Genomic DNA, 17,135 nt, shown 5'->3' on the forward strand with positions numbered 1-17,135 from the left:
GAACTCGCTATCACGAGAACAGCATGTGGGACCCACTCCCATGATGTAATCACATCCCACAGATCCCTCCCCCAACACGTGGGGATTACAATTCAAAATGACATTTGGGTGCAGACACAGAACCAGACCGCATTACAGAGCCAGAAGAGCTGAGTAGTGGGCGCTTAGTAAATGTTCATGTCCCTGCACAAGGATGGCTTCACAGAGGTGCCACTTGTGCAGTGCAAAAGCCCCACACTCAGAGGGGACCTGAACTCTGTTTAATGCTCTCGTCACTGCCTTGAAATTCTTAACAATTTTTGAACGACAGACTCCACATTTTCAGTTCTCATTGGGTCCTGCAAATTATGTACCTGGTCCTGCCCCTGAAACAAAGATATGGTTTGTTCATGAAGGGGCTCCCTCGACCCCTCCTGCCTGTCTCACTCCAAGATGCCCTAAGTGTAGGGGGAACACAGAGCCAGGAGAAGGTGGTAGTTGATGATGACCTTGGAGGTCCCACCTGATCACGGCTGGCAATGCATGTGTGTGGGTGGGAGAATTTGGTTGCTCTCTCCTGGCAGCCTCCATCCCATGCACAAAGCCTGCACTTTGCCTGTCTGTCCCCCTATGTACTCCTACTTGACTCAGACCCGGAGTGTGGATGGTGGGTGCACTGGGCCCAGTGCTCCTGGTCGCAGCTGTAGTTCCCTATTGATTGGGGTGATCTGGCTCCTCTGACTACTCCTACCCCATCCCTACTAGGACAAGAGGAGTTGGTGAAGGGGACAGGGTAGGAGGCTTAATTAGCAGCCAGGGCCAGGCAGCAGGCAGTAGGGCAAAGATCAGGCTGACTTTTCCTGCTACAGATCTGCTCTCTGGAAGGTGCATTCATGGACTGGCTTAGACTGTGGCTTGGCTATTTTAGGATTATTCTTAACCGTTCCTGAGTTACTCCCATCATCAGACTTCCCTCCCAGAGCACAGAGCACCAGACTGGTCCCCCTCCCTGTTCCCTCCTCCCCAGTCCGTTTTCCTCCCTGGCAGGTGAGAAGGTCAGAGTTTCTCAGGGGTGGGACAAGTTGACTTCTGCCAAGGAAAACTCCCGGGTCCCTAAGCCCCCTTCTTTGTCCTGTCCTGTGCCTTCTTCTTCACTTCATCACAGCTCGGGACTCAGCAAAGTGGCAGAATGGGCATGATCTCAGCCCTTCTTCTCATGTTGTAAAATTGGAACCTCCCAGCCTGACCAACACGGTGAAATCTCATCTCTACTAAAAATACAAAAATCAGCCAGGCGTGGTGACGTGTGCCTGTAATCCCAGCTACTCAGGAGACTGAGGCAGGAGAAATGCTTGAACCCAGGAGGTGGAGGTTGCACTGAGCTGAGATAGCACCATTGCACTCTAGCCTGGGTGACAGAGCGAGACTCCGTCTCAAAAACAAAACAAAACAAAAAAAATTGGAACCTGACTCTCTCATCTGAGGGAAAACAGCTGACCTGCATCCCAAGAGTAAGAAGGGAAGATGCAGTCCGGTCTTCCAACCTCTGGCAGAGCAGGAGCCCCTGCCTGCCTGTCTTTAATGCCCCATTAGAGGCAAGCTTCCAGCAGGGTGTCCCATACAGCAGCCAGAGCCCCTCAACGTCCTGGGGTTCCCTCTGCCTGGTTTTTCCTCCACTCCTGTGGAGATGGGCTTTCACCGTATTGCCCAAGCTGGTCTTCAATTCCTGAGCTCAAGTGATCTGCCCACTTCAGGCTTCCCAAAGTGCTGGGATTACAGGCGTGAGTCACTGTGCCCAGTTATATTTCTGTATTTACTTGTACAAAAATAAAAAATCCTGAGTTTATACTGATACCTCAGATTCCAGTACAACACCACATGGGGTGTTGGAAGAGGGTTCCCTGTTTTTTAATTTCTTTCTCCGGTAGTGACAAACCCAGTTATTATTTATGGTACACTTACTTATGCATTAAATTATACTATATAAAGTTGTCTCTGAATTGCTTACCCACAATCCTATGAGAAAGGATATATTTACTGACTAGATTACAGAATTTATGGAGAGTGTTTGCTGCATTTAACCCTACAGAATCCATTCAACATACTGATTTTCAAGGTTACTTGGATTTTTTTCTTTTGAGTGTGGTTATTTTCTTCATTTGTAGTAGAGTTAGGTTCACTTGTTAGTGTTTGCATTTCATTTTGGGTACTTCCCTCCCCTATATTCTGGTTGGTTTTAATTGTTTTGTCTATATTTTGAGTATATGAACATTACTATGGTTCTGAGAATCACAAAAAAAGATATATTCAGAGAACTGTCACTCTACTTATCCCTGCTAGCCTGTTCCCATTCCCTCCCTCTTTCCACCTCTTTCCCACCTGCCCCTTATAGGTAACCAATCCCCCAATCCCTTTATTTTCTAGTTTATCCTTCTTGCATTTTTTTTTTAAGGCAGAGTCTTGCTCTGTCACCTAGGCTGCAGTGCAGTGACACAATCTTGAGTCACTGCAACCTCCGCCTCCTGGGTTCAAGTGATTCCCACGCCTCAGCCTCCCGACTAGCTGGGATTATAGGCATGTACCACCATGCCTGGCTTATTTTTGTATTTTTAGTAGAGACAGTGTTTCATCGTTGGCCAGGCTGGTCTCAAACTCCTGGCCTCAATTGACCCGCCCACCTCGGCCTCCCAAAGTGCTGGGATTACAGGCGTTAGCCACTGTGACTGGCCTTCCTGCACTTTCTACAAATAAACAGAGACACTGTATTTTCTTTCATCCTCTCTTTTTTTTTTTTTTTTTCTTTGAAGATGGATTCTCACTCTGTCACCCAGGCTGGAGTGTAGTGGCACAGTCTCGGCTCACTGCAACCTCCGCTTCCTGGGTTCAAGTGATTCTCCTGCCTCAGCCTCACAAGTAGCTGGGATGACAGGCACGTGTCACCACGCCTGGCTAATTTTTGTATTTTTAGTGGGGGGGGTTCACCATGTTGACTAGGCTGGTCTCGAACTCCTGACTCCGTGATCCGCCTGCCTCGGCCTCCCAAAGTGCTGGGATTACAGGCGTGAGCCATTGCGCCCAGCCCATCCTCTCTTTCTTACAGAAAGGACAGCATACCATAGATATGTACTTCTGCCCTTCCCTTTTTTCTAGTCAACAGTAAAAACATACTATTTTTTTTTTTATTTTTTTTTGAGACGGAGTCTCGCTCTGTCGCCCAGGCTGGAGTGCAGTGGCCGGATCTCAGCTCACTGCAAGCTCCGCCTCCCGGGTTTACGCCATTCTCCTGCCTCAGCCTCCCGAGTAGCTGGGACTACAGGCGCCCGCCACCTCGCCCGGCTAGTTTTTTGTATTTTTTAGTAGAGACGGGGTTTCACCATGTTAGCCAGGATGGTCTCGATCTCCTGACCTCGTGACCCGCCCGTCTCGGCCTCCCAAAGTGCTGGGATTACAGGCTTGAGCCACCGCGCCCGACCTATTTTTAAATATAGAAAAAGAATAGTCAACACTCCAACATGAATTTTAGGAAGAAGAGAAGACACTTAATAAACAACAGCTGTATGAAGGAAGACTGTAAAGCAGTTGCCAGAACTCTGAGAGGAGATGGCCAGACAGCAAGAGCAGGCAGAAGAGAAATATATCTCAGAAATGAATAGAAGAAAAAAGACTAAACAAACAATGGCAGGTAAGTACAAGAAGGTAGATGCCACAGTAGATGCCTACAGAACAGAAATGGAAAATGTAAAGAAAAAAAGGAATTATATGAAAAAGATACACAGTATTTGGGAGACAACAGTAGATATGGAAAGTAGGAAGAAAAGAACTTCATACTCACACTTGGAATTCCCAAAAAAGAAAGCTGAGCAATGGAACAGAGCAAATATTTTAAAATACAATTAAGCAGGAGCTGGGCACAGTGGTGCACGCCTATAGTCCTAGGTACTCCAGAGGCTGAGGCAGGAGGATCACTTGAGCCCAGGAGTTCGAGGCCATAGAGTGCTATGTTCGTGCCTGTGAACAGCCACTGCACTCCTGCCTGGGCAACACAGGGAGACCTCATCTCAAAAAAAAAAAAAAAAAAAAAAGACAAAGGATAACAAGTGTTGGTGAGAATGTGGAGAAAAGGGAACCCTCGTACACTATTAGTAGGAATGCAAATTGATATATATAGCCATTATGAAAAACACTATGGAAGGCCGGGCGTGGTGGCTCACACCTGTAATCCCAGCACTTTGGGAGGCTGAGATGGGCAGATCACAAGGTCAGGAGTTCGAGACCAGTCTGGCCAACACAGTGAAACCCCATCTCTACTTAAAAAAAAAATTAGCCGGGTGTGGTGGTGTGTGCCTCTCATCCCAGCTACTCGGGAGGCTGAGGCAGGAGAGTTGCATGAACTCAGAAGACATAGGTTGCGGTGAGCTGAGATCATGCCACTGCACTCCAGCCTAGACTACAGTGCAAGACTCCGTCTAAAAAAAAAAAAAAGAAAGAAAAACACTACGGAGATTCCTCAAAAAATTAAATATATAGCTAACTTATGATCCAACAATCTGTCTTCTGGGTAGATATGTGTATATATACATACATACACATACACAGGTACATATATGCACATACACATATATATGTACACATATGTATACAATTTTTTTTTTTTTTTTTTGAGTTAGGATCTCACTCTGCCACTCAGGCTGGGAGCACAGTGGCGCAATCATGGCTCACTGCACCCTCCAACTCCTGGGCTCAAGGGATCCTCCCACTTTAACCTTCTTAGTAGCTGGGACTACAGGTGTGCACCACCACACCTGGATACTTTTCCTGTTTTTTTGTAGAGATCGGGTATCACTATGTCACCCAGTCTGATCTGAAACTCCTGAGCTCAAGCTATCCTCCCACCTCAGCCTCCCAAAGTGCTGGGATTACAGGCCTGAGCTACCACACCCAGCCTTGAATTAGTATTCAAAGGGCAAACTGCACACCAGGGAACAGTGAACCAGAAAAATAATCACTGAGACAAATTCTAGAAAAATTATTGTACTTCAAACATAAAGAAAGAGAGCAAGCCAGAAATATCATGTTGCTTATTAGAAATTCCTGTGGGAGTCTGGATACAGTGGCTCACGCCCATAATCCCAGTGCTGTGGGGAGGCCAAGGTGGGAGGATCACTTGAGCCGAGGAGTTTGACATCAGCCTGGACAACATGGTGAGACTCTATCTCTACAAAAAAAAATTTTTAATTAGCTGAGTGTGGTGGCACACACCTGTAATCCCAGCTACTTGGGAGGCTGAGGTAGGAGGATCGTTTGAACCCATGAGTTTGAGGCTGCAGGAAGCCATGATCAGGCCACTGCACTGCAGTCTGGGTGACAGAGGCAGACCCCCCCTGTCTCTACAAAAAAAAAAAAAAAAAAATTCCAGTAGGGGTTTGGTGCAGTGGCTCACACCTGTAATCCCAGCCCTTTGTTAGGCCAAGGTGGGAGGACTGCTTGAGGCAAGAATTTGAGACCGGCCTGGGCAAGACAGACCAGCCTGGGCAACATCTCAAAATAAATAATAAATTTAAATTTAAAAAAATAAATTTCAGTGGGCATCAGACATGTAGGGCCTACTCAACCTCCTATGCCAGAAGGCAGTGCAGCCACACCTAGAAGATACTCAAGCTGAAGAGGGAGCCACAAACCTCAAACCCAGCCAGGGAGAAAGTCTAAAGGCTACAGACTAACAATACCAACCAAACATTTAAAAATCAGAATACTGTTCACATAAGTCCTTCTTTTTTAAAAATTTTTAACTTTTTTACCTTTTTAAAAATAGAAAATGTCATACACAAAAACATAATGGGCCGGGTACGGTGGCTCCCGACTGTAATCCCAGCATTTCAGGAGGCTGAGGTGGGAGGATCACCTGAGGTCAGGAGTTCGAGACCAGCCTGGCTAACATGGTGAAACCCTGTCTCTACCAAAAATACAAAAAGTAGCCAGGCGTGGTGGCGCATGCCTGTAATCCCAGCTACAGGCATGAGCTGAGACAGGAGGCTGAGACAGGAGAATTGCCTGAACCCAGGAGACGGAGGTTGCAGTGAGCCGACATCGTGCCAGTGCACTTCAGCCCGGGCAACAGAGCGAGACTCTGTCCCAAAAAAAAAAAAAAATATATATATATATATATATATATAATGAACTCTCATGGACCCATTACCCAGCTATAAAAATTATTAACTCAGGTATCAGATGTCTTATCTCTCTAAACATTTATCATCTATAACTATTTCATTCTTGAGAAGACTCTGGGCTGGGCATGGTGGCTCACGCCTGTAATTCCAACACTTTGGGAGGCCAAGGTGAATGGATCACCTAAGATCAGGCATTGGAGACCAGCCCGGCCAACATGGTGAAACCCCGTCTCTGCTAAAAACACAAAAATTAGCCAGGCGTGGTGGCAGGCACCTGTAATCCCAGCTATTGCAGAAGCTGAGGCAGGAGAATCACTGGAACCTGGTAGGCAGAGGTTGCAGTGAGCCGAGACGGCACCATTGGGCTCCAGCCTGGGCAACAGGAGTGATACTCTGTCTCAAAGAAGAAAAAAAAAAAAAAGAGAAGACTCTGCAGGACTAATTCTAACCAACCAAGAGACAGCAGAAAATATTCGGTTGAAGGAATGGCAAACAGCTTTTAACATCTTCAATTGCAGATCCAAAACAAAAACAAAGGTGTGGTTCGGGGCTGAGGAATGTAATGCGAATCTACATGCTTTCACAGTGTAGAAATGGGACAAATAGCATTTTTTAAAAAGGCGGGGGGAGGGAGAGAAGGGGAGAGGAGGTGAAAGTGGAAGAATCTGCACCCTGCCTCATGCGTAGTCTGATGGGGGTCAAAGCTGAGAACTCCAGGGGTAGATGCTTAGGAGATTAAATACAAAGAAGTTCATCCTACAGACTGAAAATGGGGATGAAGAAGAGGAGGGAAGAAGGAACACCGTCCAGAGAGAATGGTTTAAGGGAACACCTCCACCCGAAAATGCAGTTATTTGTAAGTGGAACCACAATGTAATATTAGTGACTGTGTGTTGGGCTAGATGGGAAACTGGAATTTGGAGAATTAGGAATTATTTATGGCACTGCTAATGGAAGAACTGATCTCCAGAGAGTTGACTGACACCCAATAAGTGTAGTGTAGCCACAGTTCTTCCTCCTCAGCCAGTCTGGGCTGCACTTGCTCCATGAACCTGGTGGAGACAAGCCTGGGCAGTATAAGCTCCCAAGGGTTCCTCTGGTGAAGCTGTCCTCACAGGGTTAACAAGCATTCTACACAGATATATAGTGATAATTAAGCATTAGCAGCTATAATTAAGCATTAATGAGGCTGTGCTTTGACTAAATTCCTTCTACGGAACTTCCCATGGCACTGGATACTGACCATCTGCATCCCCACTGTTCCTACAGTTCGGCTTTCTGATGTTAGAATCATAGGCTTTTGTTTAGGAATTGCTTAAAACGTTGTTTGTTTGTTTTTTCAGTTTTTGTTTTTTTTTTTTTTTTTCCGAGACAGTCTCACTCTGTCACCCAGGCTGGAGTGCAGCGGCACGATCTCGGCTCACTGCAACCTCCACCTCCCAGGTTCAAGCGATTCTCCCACCTCAGCCTCCTGAGTAGCTGGGATTACAGGCGCACACCACCACACCACCACACCACCCCACCCAGCTAATTTTTGTATTTTTAGTAGAGACACGGTTTCACTATGTGGCCAGGCTGGTCTCAAACTCCTAATGTCAGATGATCCACCCACCTTGGCCTTCAGAGTACTGGGACTACAGGAGTGAGCCACCGCACCCAACCTAAAATGTTTTTCAGATTCCAAATTCCAGTGAAACAAGTGACCCCAACCAGTTCGAACAGCCCAGAAGAACATAATCAGCATGAGAACAGTTTTTTCATCTCCTGGGCCCCATGACTTCACTCTGCACTCTTGAACCTATCAAAAATCTCCACACTTTGGCCTGTTCTAAAACTCTTATGAAACCTAGCCCCAAACTTCTTGGAGAGAGATTTGAGGTTTTCTCCCATCTTGTCCGGCAGCCCTGCAATTAAACCTCTTTCTTCTGCTGCAAACCGGTGTTTCGGGTGTATGGACTTGCCCTGCAATCAGGCAAGGGACCTATTACAGAGACACTGGCTGTGTACCCTCTGTGTCCCAGACATGGTCCAAAAGGCAAGTCCCACCTGGCCCTGCCCTCCAGGGCTCCTAGTGTTGGGGGAGCAGAGGCACACAGGAACAGGCAATTGCACAGTGCCACAGGAGTGCCAGCTCCATGGGGCTGGGGCAATGTGGAAGGGGCTGCATTGCAGAAATGGCTCCATGGTGAACCTGAAAATGAGAAGTCACTGTCATCCAGCAGAACAAAAGGATGGTCCTCCATGCATTCGTTTAGCCAGTGCTGCCTGAGCACCGTGGACGGCACTGGGCATACACTAAAAAGGAGAAAGGACTGGTTACAGCCCCATGAACCATCATCATGGAGAAGCACACATGAAGGCAACAGATTAATTCACTGTGACTGTAAAAAGGAGGTACAGGGGGTATGAGAATGTGTCACCAGGGACCTGATGCATCATGTGTGTGTGTGTGTGTGCGTGCACGCACACCCAAGGCCGCTGAGACCTGACATTTGGAAGAGCAATAGGCAAGGGTGATTTATGGAGAGTATGCCAGGCAGAAAACGCAGCAGGTGTGAAGACACCGAGGCAGCAGGAGCATGATGGGAAGATCAAGGTGGCTGAGGTGGACAGGGAGAGGGTGTTGTGGGAACAGGCTGGAGGTCTGGGAGGCTCTTCTGCCCTAATCAGCAGGTGGGCTTTTCCTCAGGCTTGTTCCTCCTGCGGTTGCAAGTAGCTGGTTCTAGGGATCTTTTCCAGATGTCCAGTGGAAGACGAAGAGCGGCGTGTGTGTGTGTGTGTGTGTGTGTGTTTTCCTGAGACAGGGTCTCATTCTGTTGCCCAGATTGAGTGCAGCCGCCCTCGACCTCCCGGGCTCAAGCCATTCTCCCATCTCGGCCTCCCAAAGTGCTGGGATTACAGGCTGAGCCACCATGCCCCGCCTTCAAGGCAAGGAAAGTCTTTTCTAGAAGACCTCTGGCCTCAGGCCTCACCTCTCTCCTTGGCCGCACCTGGGTCAGGTTAAGGCGCTCACTCACAAGGAGAACAGGTGAAAAGTCCCTTGGGATTCATTCCTGCGTCACATGGTAATGATGCACACCAGAAGGATGCCGGGCTCTGCCAGTCCAGCCCCACCAGCCTCCTGGAGTGGCCCGGAGGCCCGCTCTCCAGGCCCTGGGACCTGCTCCTGGAGGCGGGGGCTCCTGGAGGCGACCCCGACACTGCTCCAGGTATCTCTTCAAGGACTTTCCCACATTTTACAAAGAAACCTTTTGGGGACAGTCAGCAACAAGTAACCGATCGTGAAACTGTGGCAGCCCTGGGGTGAGGGTGAGAGACCCGTGCTCCGCGCCGGAGATCTCAGACTGAAGAAGGGAACGACCTCCTACGCAGACCTGCACTGCAGCACCTGGGCTGGCAGCCAGGTTGGGGACATCGTCCCCTGCTGGGAGACCAGAGAAGGCAGGGAGCGCGCCTTGAGTCCGCTGGCTGAATCTCCCCAGAACTGGAAAGCACCGCCTAGTCGGTACCTTTGAACTGAAACGAAAAGCCCACGGGCGCGCAGTCCGGAGAGGAGGCGATTGTGGGTGGAGGTAGTGCCAGGGTAAGGACATGGAGCGGGTGGACAAGAACCGCTAGGGGACCGCTAGGGCGTAACGGGCGCTGGGAAGAAGGGGCCGCAGCAGCCTGCGCCCTACGCCAGGCCCGGGCCTCATCCGGCACTCAACCAGTGCCACGATGAGTCACCTACCGGCAGGGCATACTCCGTACCGGGGCCGCACGCACGAAGTGCCGGGGGATGTTGGGAACCCCAGTCCATCCGGCACCCCCCCAACAAAACCGTCCAGGGCCGGAGGTTACCGGTTTGTACCGAAGGGAAGCGGAGTGGAAGGGAGGGGGTCTCCTGCACGCGGGCGCGGGAGCGCACGTGCACGGCCCCCCCCACCCCCCGGGGTGCTTCGTTCTCACGTGCACGGCCCAGTGCCCCGAAGCCCCTCCCCGAGCAGTGTCGGGGCGGGACCTGGCCGGGCGGCAGCGCCCCACTCAACAAAGCGTCCCGCGGGCCCTGCTCCATGACTCACCGCTGGGTGGGGACGGGCGCGTGGGCAACCCGCGGGCCCAGACGGGGTAGCAAGGGCCGGAAGCCCGGCTCCCGACTCGGCTTCGCCCCCACGACCTCCGGCCGCCTGAAGTCCCGAGGGGCCGTGGCCCTGGGTCGTCTCCCCTGTTCCCAGCCCCTAGTCCCAGCTGGCAGAGAGAAGTTCCCGAGGCCCGCGCCCTTCCAGGGCTCCTTGCCCCGCCCAGAGCTGAGCCTTCCGAGGATCTGAGGACCGAGTCCAGTCCGGCTCCCAGGAAGGGCCGGGATCCTGGGGCAGGGAATAAGGGGCGGGGGCTGGCTCCTGAGTCGGGCGGGGGAGGGGCAGTAACAGAGATGGGGGCTGAGCCTCTGGTCTGGGAGCGTCTGGAGGCAAGCGGCGGGATGGAAAACATTCCTGAGACAGTTGGCTTGGATTTCCGAATTTGGGAAACTAGGACTTCAGCTATGGTGGCTCTGCTCTTGGGATGGGAGGACTGGGCCCAGCTTGCGAGGAGTCGAAGTGAACACAGGCTAGGAACGTGAATTTTAATGAGGGGGCAGACCGAGGAGGTGGCGGATGCCCGGAGGTCAGGGCCAGGCTCTGCTGGATGGCGCCTGGAGGGGGGTCACCCAGGTCTCCCTGCTGTTATTTCAGGAGGCCGAATTTTTTCCCGATCCCAGAGAAGGTGTCAGAGGCCTGGCTAGCAGTCTTGTCGATGGTTTCCTGGGTGGTCTTGGCCAGCTGGTCCATGGCTGGGGAAGGGTGGGAGAGAGGGCAGGTCAGGCCGGGCCCCGGGAACCAGTGCACGTAGGTTTAGCCTGGCCCGGGTCTCCCGGGGGACCTGCCTGGGGCATTGTGCACAGAGGGCTCTGCAGAGGAGAGGATGTGCCTGGGCCCCGGGCCGGGGTGGGGCGGGGCAGTGGGAGGTGTGCTGGGGTTGCCCGCCTCCCTCCAGCCCCACCAGACCTTTCTGCCCCGCCTCTGTGGCCTGATCCACCACTTGCTGAGCTGCTGCTCCGGCCGCTGACACTGGAACAGAGAGATGTGGCTTTTAGCCCCTGTTGAGACACCACCGACCACAGGTGCCCCGCCATTGCCATGCCCCTCATGTGTTCTCCAGAGTATTCGGTGGTACAGGTCCAAGGGATGGATGCCATGGAGATGAAGTTCCTGGCCCAGGGCCGCCCAGCCCGAGGGGCAGGATCCCTTTCCATGCCTCTGGGATGTTTTTGTTGATTTCTAACTCTGAGCTCCTCCTCTGTGGGGGAGGAGCTTCCCTTTCCATCTCCAGGGCTGCTGAGAAAATGTTGGACAGAGGAAGGCAGGCAGGGCAGGGCAGGGCAGGGCCAGACTGCAGCTAGCATCTGGACTGTTGGCTAATGCTGGGCATAGCCCAGAAGACCCCTGCCCCTTTTACAGCTTCTCGGCTAGAAGCCTGGCCCAGATGCCTGAATTCCCACCTTTCATGCACTTGGCCCTGGGGCTTGGACTTTTGCCAGGTTCTCACTGCCTCCTCCCTCCTGTGGCCTGCCCCGGAGGGCACACAAGCAAAGTCAGTGCCTCTGTGGACAGGCAGCTTAAGACATTAGGAGACAAGTGCAGGAAGGAGGCAAAACTTCCAAGGCCGGGCCATCTCCTCTGGACCACAGTTCCGCCTGCCGGGAATGGAGTCACCAGCCCCCCCCCCCCCCGCCCCCCCGCCGTGGGCTGACAGGTGGCTCCGGCCTGCAGAGCGGTAACTCGTCCCTGCTGCTGAACGGGAAAGGGCCTGCCTTATCCAGACCCCATCCTTCCGAGAGGGTTAGTCAGGCAAATGTGCTGAGAGGCCCCTGGGGACCTCCTCTCGATTTAACCCATCAGAAAGCAGCCCATCCTTTGCACCCAGCTCTCAAATGGAAAAGTGAAGCCCAGAAGGAAAGGAACTGACACGGAGGCTTCCTTGGTAGCATTTTAGTCTCAAGGGAAGAACTGTGGGCCTCCCCTGGGGCACTGGTGAAGGAAGGGGTTGGTTTGGATATTGTCTCCTGACTGGGATATGGGCAGGACTGATAAGGAACTGTATGTAGTCCTGAGGAAGGCTGGGCTAGGCACAGGAAGAGCCCACCCAGTGAACCAGTGGTCTCCTCACATCTCCCATGCCCCCACCGCAGCTGGGTCACCTCCAGAATAAGGAGGAGAGCTGGAGGTGGAGGAACTAAGGACCTCCTTTGCCAGATGGGGACTTAAAGGTAAGGCGACGATTACTTTTCGGGGTTGGGGATGGGATGGAAACACAGCTCTTTGGGGTCTGGGGCAGCCTCTGGTGGCGGGCGCGGGTGGAGGTGGTGGCCGGCCGCCCCCGGTCCTGGTCCTGGTCCTGGACCTGGACCTTCACCCTTGCCTGAGGGCCTGGGTGGGGCTGCGCAGCGCCGGCCTGTCCTCCTCTGAGGGGCTCCCGCAGTACCCGCAGCGCGGCTCCGGCTCCTCTGGAGCCTCTGTTCCGCTGCCTCCCTCCGGGCACCATCTCTCCGCGCACCGGGGTGGGTGTCCTGCCCGCCCCTGCGTCTCAGTGGAGGACCAAGCCTTCCGAGCCAAGCTGCCGGTCCGCGAACTTGCCGACCGCGCAGACCCGCCGCTTCTGCCTGCGCGTTCACGCAGGTGCCCCTGCCTGGGCCCTAGGTCGCGCGCTGTACTCACCAGCTTCCTGGGCGGTCCCCTCCACCTGTTGCTTCAGGTCCTGCAAGCCCTTGCTGGCCATAGCTTCAGGGAATCTGTGGAGTCGTCAAGAGCAGCCGGAGCGACGTTGGATCCAGCCCAGAGTGGCGCTGCCAAGTGCCAGCTCCGGTTTTTAAGGCGCCCCAGGGCCGGCCTGCCCCGCGTAGGGGAGAGGACGCGGGGCGGTTCCCGTCATACAGGCTCCGGGGAGTGGCCAGGCCCTGCTCCAGAGTACGCAGGCCAGGGAGCACATCCTGGCCTAAGACGGGCCGCGGTGGGAAAGGGGAAGACCGAACCAGGGACCGAAGAGGGGTTAGGACAGGGGTCCAGAGAGGAGCTGGGGGCAGGAGAAGGGCGCACACCTCCTCCCAGCTCATCAGCCCCAGCCCTCCCTTTCTTACCTTGGGCATGAGCACTGGGTCAGCTCCAGGACAGGAGCTCAGGGCTGGTGTTGACATTAATGACAGCAGCGGTCTTTTACTGAGCATTTGTCTTGTGCCAGGCGCTGCCTAACACTCTGCAGTCTCTTGTATAATCTTTACAACCACCTCCTGAAATGAGTATTTTTATTAATAGCATCAGTGTATAGGAGGAAACTGAGGCAGCGAGGTCAGCCTCACCCAAACTCACGTGGCAGGGACTTGGATCCCCGAATCTGCCTAGGTGCCTTGTCAACCCTAGGGCTCTGGCAACGTCAGAGCCCCCAGCCCCAAACACCTGCAGGGTCACTGCTGACTGGCTCTCTGCCTGTAGCCACTGAAATCCAGTGGATGCAGACGGAGAGGGCCTAGTAAATCCTTCCCCTGAGAGGGCAAGACGTAGGCGTGTGCACCTGCAGTCCATGCAACCCCAAGGGGGAGAGGGCAGTGTGCCTGTGCAGCCCAGGCAAGGAGACTGCCATCAGTCACTGAAGCCTGAGGAAGCTGGGCAGAAAGTATGGCTCAGGGAGGGCAGGAATAAGCTTGGGCCTTTCAGGTCACCTTTCCTGAGATGGGGTGGGCAAGGCTCTAGGGTAAGACTTGTGACTGTTAGGAGGGGACTTAGGGACCTGGGCTAGAGTGGAGAAGGTCATCCCTGGGGGCAGCAAAATAGCCTGTGAGATACATTCCCCTGGCATACAAGGGGGCGCAGGTCAGGCCCCACCAAGCTGGGTGTACTCCCATTCCAGAGTCGGTCTTCAGGACCTGGAGACCAGTGCTCACCCACCCTGCCTCTCTGGGTCTCTCTAACGCTTCCTGTCTGGGGCTGTTTCTTGCACCTCTGCTGGCGTCTCCCCTATTCTGGAGCGCTGGGAAGCCCCTGCCACCCAGGCCTGGTCTGCTGGCACATACCCTGCTTCTAGTGGTGCAGTGTCAGCCCCTAGAGGGAGGTGTCTGGAAGTGCACCTGTACACACACACACACACACACACACGCACGCACGCGCTGGATATGGATTAATGGAGATGAAGTCAACCCTGGGCAAAGGGAAGAGGCAAGCCATGAGATTAGGTGGAGGAAAGGGGAGGGAGCGGGTCTCAGGCAAAACAGAGTGATAACAGTCCTCCCAGCCCCCGCCCCTCCTCGACCAGAGCCTGGCCTTGCCCTGGGAGTGGCCAGATCGATGCCTGGGGCACCCTGGGGCACCCAGCTCAGCCCTGCCCTGCCTGGCCAGCCGCAGCCCTGCCAGCCCTCCTGAAATTCCACCCGTAGTGTCCAATAGCCAGGCACGCCTTTGAGCGCTCCAGTTTATCACAGGCTGCTGGTGCCACTGGGCTCCAGGTCCCATGGGCAATGAGCTGTGAGCTGGACAGGAAGGGAGTAGCCTCTGTGGGGAGAAACAGCCAGTCCCCAGCAGATGATGGTAGAGACAGCTCCGTGTGGCCTTAGTGGCAGGCACTGGAGTCAAACCTCTTGGGTTCATATACTCTTAGAGCAAGCCCCTCACCTATCTGAGCCTCAGCGTCCCCATTACATCACAGCATCTCCCCAAAGTGTGTTTGTGAAGATTAAATGGGCTGAAGGGTGCCCAGCACTCGGCGGTGGACTTTGTAAGAAGGTCCAGGGCACTGGGGCTTCTCACACAAGGGCAGGCAGAAGGAGGGAGCACATTACCAAATTACCGTTGCCCCCCTACCCCCGTTTGCTGTGGTGTCACTTTTTTTTCCCCGTTTTTTCTTTTTGGAGACGGAGTTTTGCTCTTGTCACCCAGGCTGGAGTGCAATGGCAGGATCTCGACTCACTGCAACCTCTTCCTTCCAAGTTCAAGCAGTTCTGCCTCAGCCTCCTGAGTAGCTGGGATTACAGGCATGCACCACCATGCTCTCTGTTGGGGCTCAGAAACCAATACCCCAATATATAGTGCTGTGACATTCTGAACTGAAGAAGCCTTAAGGTCTCTCCGACCAGGCTCCCCCAGGCCCCTCAACCCTTTGTCTCTTCCAAATCATACGGTGAAGTTGTTCTGTGAAGTCCCTCATCTGCCTAAAGTCTGGACCCACCAAAGAAGAAAACAATGACCCCTGGTCTCTTCCCAGCGTTTTCTCTGACTGAACTCATGTGACAAGGAGAAAGACTGAAGCCTGCTCACACACCTGGACAGGTTTTGCAAACCGTTGTCTGCTGTGTGAACCCAACAGACTTTGTTCCAGGCCACCGTGTGTTTTTCAAACCCACTGAATTCCCCTGAAAATCATTTACTGGCCCCCTGAAATCACCTGTACTTCCCCATTGCATCTGTACCCCATTTCATGGTGGGGCAGTCACTCTGATTTCCCCCATGCATGCTAGTGAATGTGTATTCCATTTCTAATCTGCTTTTATGAGCTGACTTTTCAGTGAAACTTCAGAGGGTAAAGGGAATGTTTTCCCTTGGCCCCTGCACCGCAATTGGTAAGGTCCAAAATGTTAAATGGAAAATTCCAGAAATAGCTGGTCGTGATGGCTCACGCCTGTAATCCCAGCACTTTGGGAAACCAAGGCGGATGGATAGCTTGAGGTCAGGAGTTTGAGACCAACCTGGCCAACATGGTGAAACCCCGTCTACTAAAAATACCAAAATTAGCCAGGCGAGGTGGTGCACACCTGTAGTCCCAGCTACTTGGGAGGCTGAGGCAGGAGAATCACTTGAACCCGGGAGGCGGAGGTTGCAGTGAGCAGAGATCACGACACTATTCCAGCCTGGATGACAGAGTGAGACTCCATCTCAAAAAAAAAAAAAGAAAGAAAAAGAAAATTCTAGAAATAAACAATTCGTGTTTTAAATAACTTTCATTACAGTATATTGTTATAATTGTTCCATTTTCTTATCAGTTATTGTTAGTCTCTTACTGTGCCTAATGTATAAACTTCATCTTAGCGAGGCACATGTGTATGTGTAGGAAGACACATTATATGTAGGCTATCTTGGTACTATCTGGGGTTGCAGGCAGCTGGAAACATCTTGGGTGTATCCTAGTGGATAAGGGGAGTCGACTGTGCTTCTGCAGGGAGGTCAGAAGCAGCCTCACAGGGTGCAGAGCACATGAGGGTTCCAAGGCAAAGAGCACTGCCAGTGCCCATGGCTGGGAAGGGGCTTCCTGGTGATGTTGGTCATTTGAGTCCAGGAACAAGCCCTGAGTGTATGTGAGAGGGGGTTGTGGGGTTGCTGTGGTAGGGGCAGCAGGGACCCCTCTGGGCTCCTCCAGCAGAGGCAGAGGGCGCTGGAGCCTGGGGAAGGCTGTCGCTGGGAGCCAGGCATAGGTGCCCTCTCCCTCACCCCTGACCAGCCTTGCTTCTCCTTGCTTTCTTCACAGCCCAGAGGACTCTCGGGCACACCCAGGCCCCAGGTGGCCTCCTCCTGGGGTTCATACAGGCCTGCTTATGTGCGCATGTCTGGACTGGGGAGCAGGAACAGCCCTGACTGCCCTGAGCTGCTTCCAGACCCTTCATGCCTGCCCGTGGCAGGGTTTGGGGGTGTGGAGACCAGCAGCCCCCTGCTCCATTCTGCCTCCTCAGTGGATGCCCATGGCCAGACAGGAGATACAGCCTGGCTCAGCTGTGTCTGACTTGGCTCCCAGCCTCCTGGGCTGCCCTTGAATCCACTGCAGAGGCTGGATGGGGAGGTGGTGTGGACAGGGCAGTATCTGAAGTCACATGTGGAAGGACTCAAGCTCTGGCTCCAACACCCAGGCCTGAAGGCCTGGGGCAAGCCACTGAAATGCTCTGAGCCCAAACTCAGATGAAATGCATCTGAGAATCAAAGGGGAAGGCGGGAT

The 17,135-nt window shown here is 53.1% G+C and overlaps 1 protein-coding gene and 2 pseudogenes across 2 annotated transcripts in view; 1 reads left to right on the forward strand and 2 right to left on the reverse strand.

The window, feature by feature from the left end:
* The window catches only part of LOC104675836, a 39,310-nt pseudogene extending 28,770 nt beyond the window's left edge, over nucleotides 1–10,540 (reverse strand). The window contains exon 1 of the transcript XR_004060092.1: nucleotides 10,211–10,540. The product of XR_004060092.1 is annotated as a cyclin-dependent-like kinase 5 pseudogene (transcript). The remainder of the gene's footprint in view (nucleotides 1–10,210) is intronic.
* A 198-nt stretch (nucleotides 10,541–10,738) lies between these two features.
* ADIRF (adipogenesis regulatory factor) lies at nucleotides 10,739–13,072 on the reverse strand. The gene is made up of 3 exons (XM_010380475.2): nucleotides 12,884–13,072; nucleotides 11,174–11,236; nucleotides 10,739–10,959 (listed from the first exon to the last, which is right to left on the reverse strand). The coding sequence occupies exons 1-3, from the start codon at nucleotides 12,942–12,944 to the stop codon at nucleotides 10,853–10,855; spliced, it is 231 nt and encodes a 76-aa protein (XP_010378777.1). The 5' UTR covers nucleotides 12,945–13,072; the 3' UTR covers nucleotides 10,739–10,852.
* Nucleotides 11,587–12,377, forward strand: LOC115900382 (annotated as a pseudogene).
* Nucleotides 13,073–17,135: the final 4,063 nt, after the last annotated feature.

Source organism: Rhinopithecus roxellana, chromosome 11 (genome assembly GCF_007565055.1).
Source record: "Rhinopithecus roxellana isolate Shanxi Qingling chromosome 11, ASM756505v1, whole genome shotgun sequence".
Taxonomy (NCBI): Eukaryota; Metazoa; Chordata; class Mammalia; order Primates; family Cercopithecidae; genus Rhinopithecus; species Rhinopithecus roxellana.

Coding starts and splice junctions, on each gene's coding strand:
- ADIRF (XM_010380475.2), bottom strand. CDS start 12,944: ATGGCCAGCAAGGGCTTGCAGGACCTGAAGCAACAGGTGGAGGGGACC. Junction 11,237..12,883: donor GGGGACCGCCCAGGAAGCTG/GTGAGTACAGCG, acceptor TCTCTGTTCCAG/TGTCAGCGGCCGGAGCAGCA. Junction 10,960..11,173: donor CACAGAGGCGGGGCAGAAAG/GTCTGGTGGGGC, acceptor ACCCTTCCCCAG/CCATGGACCAGCTGGCCAAG.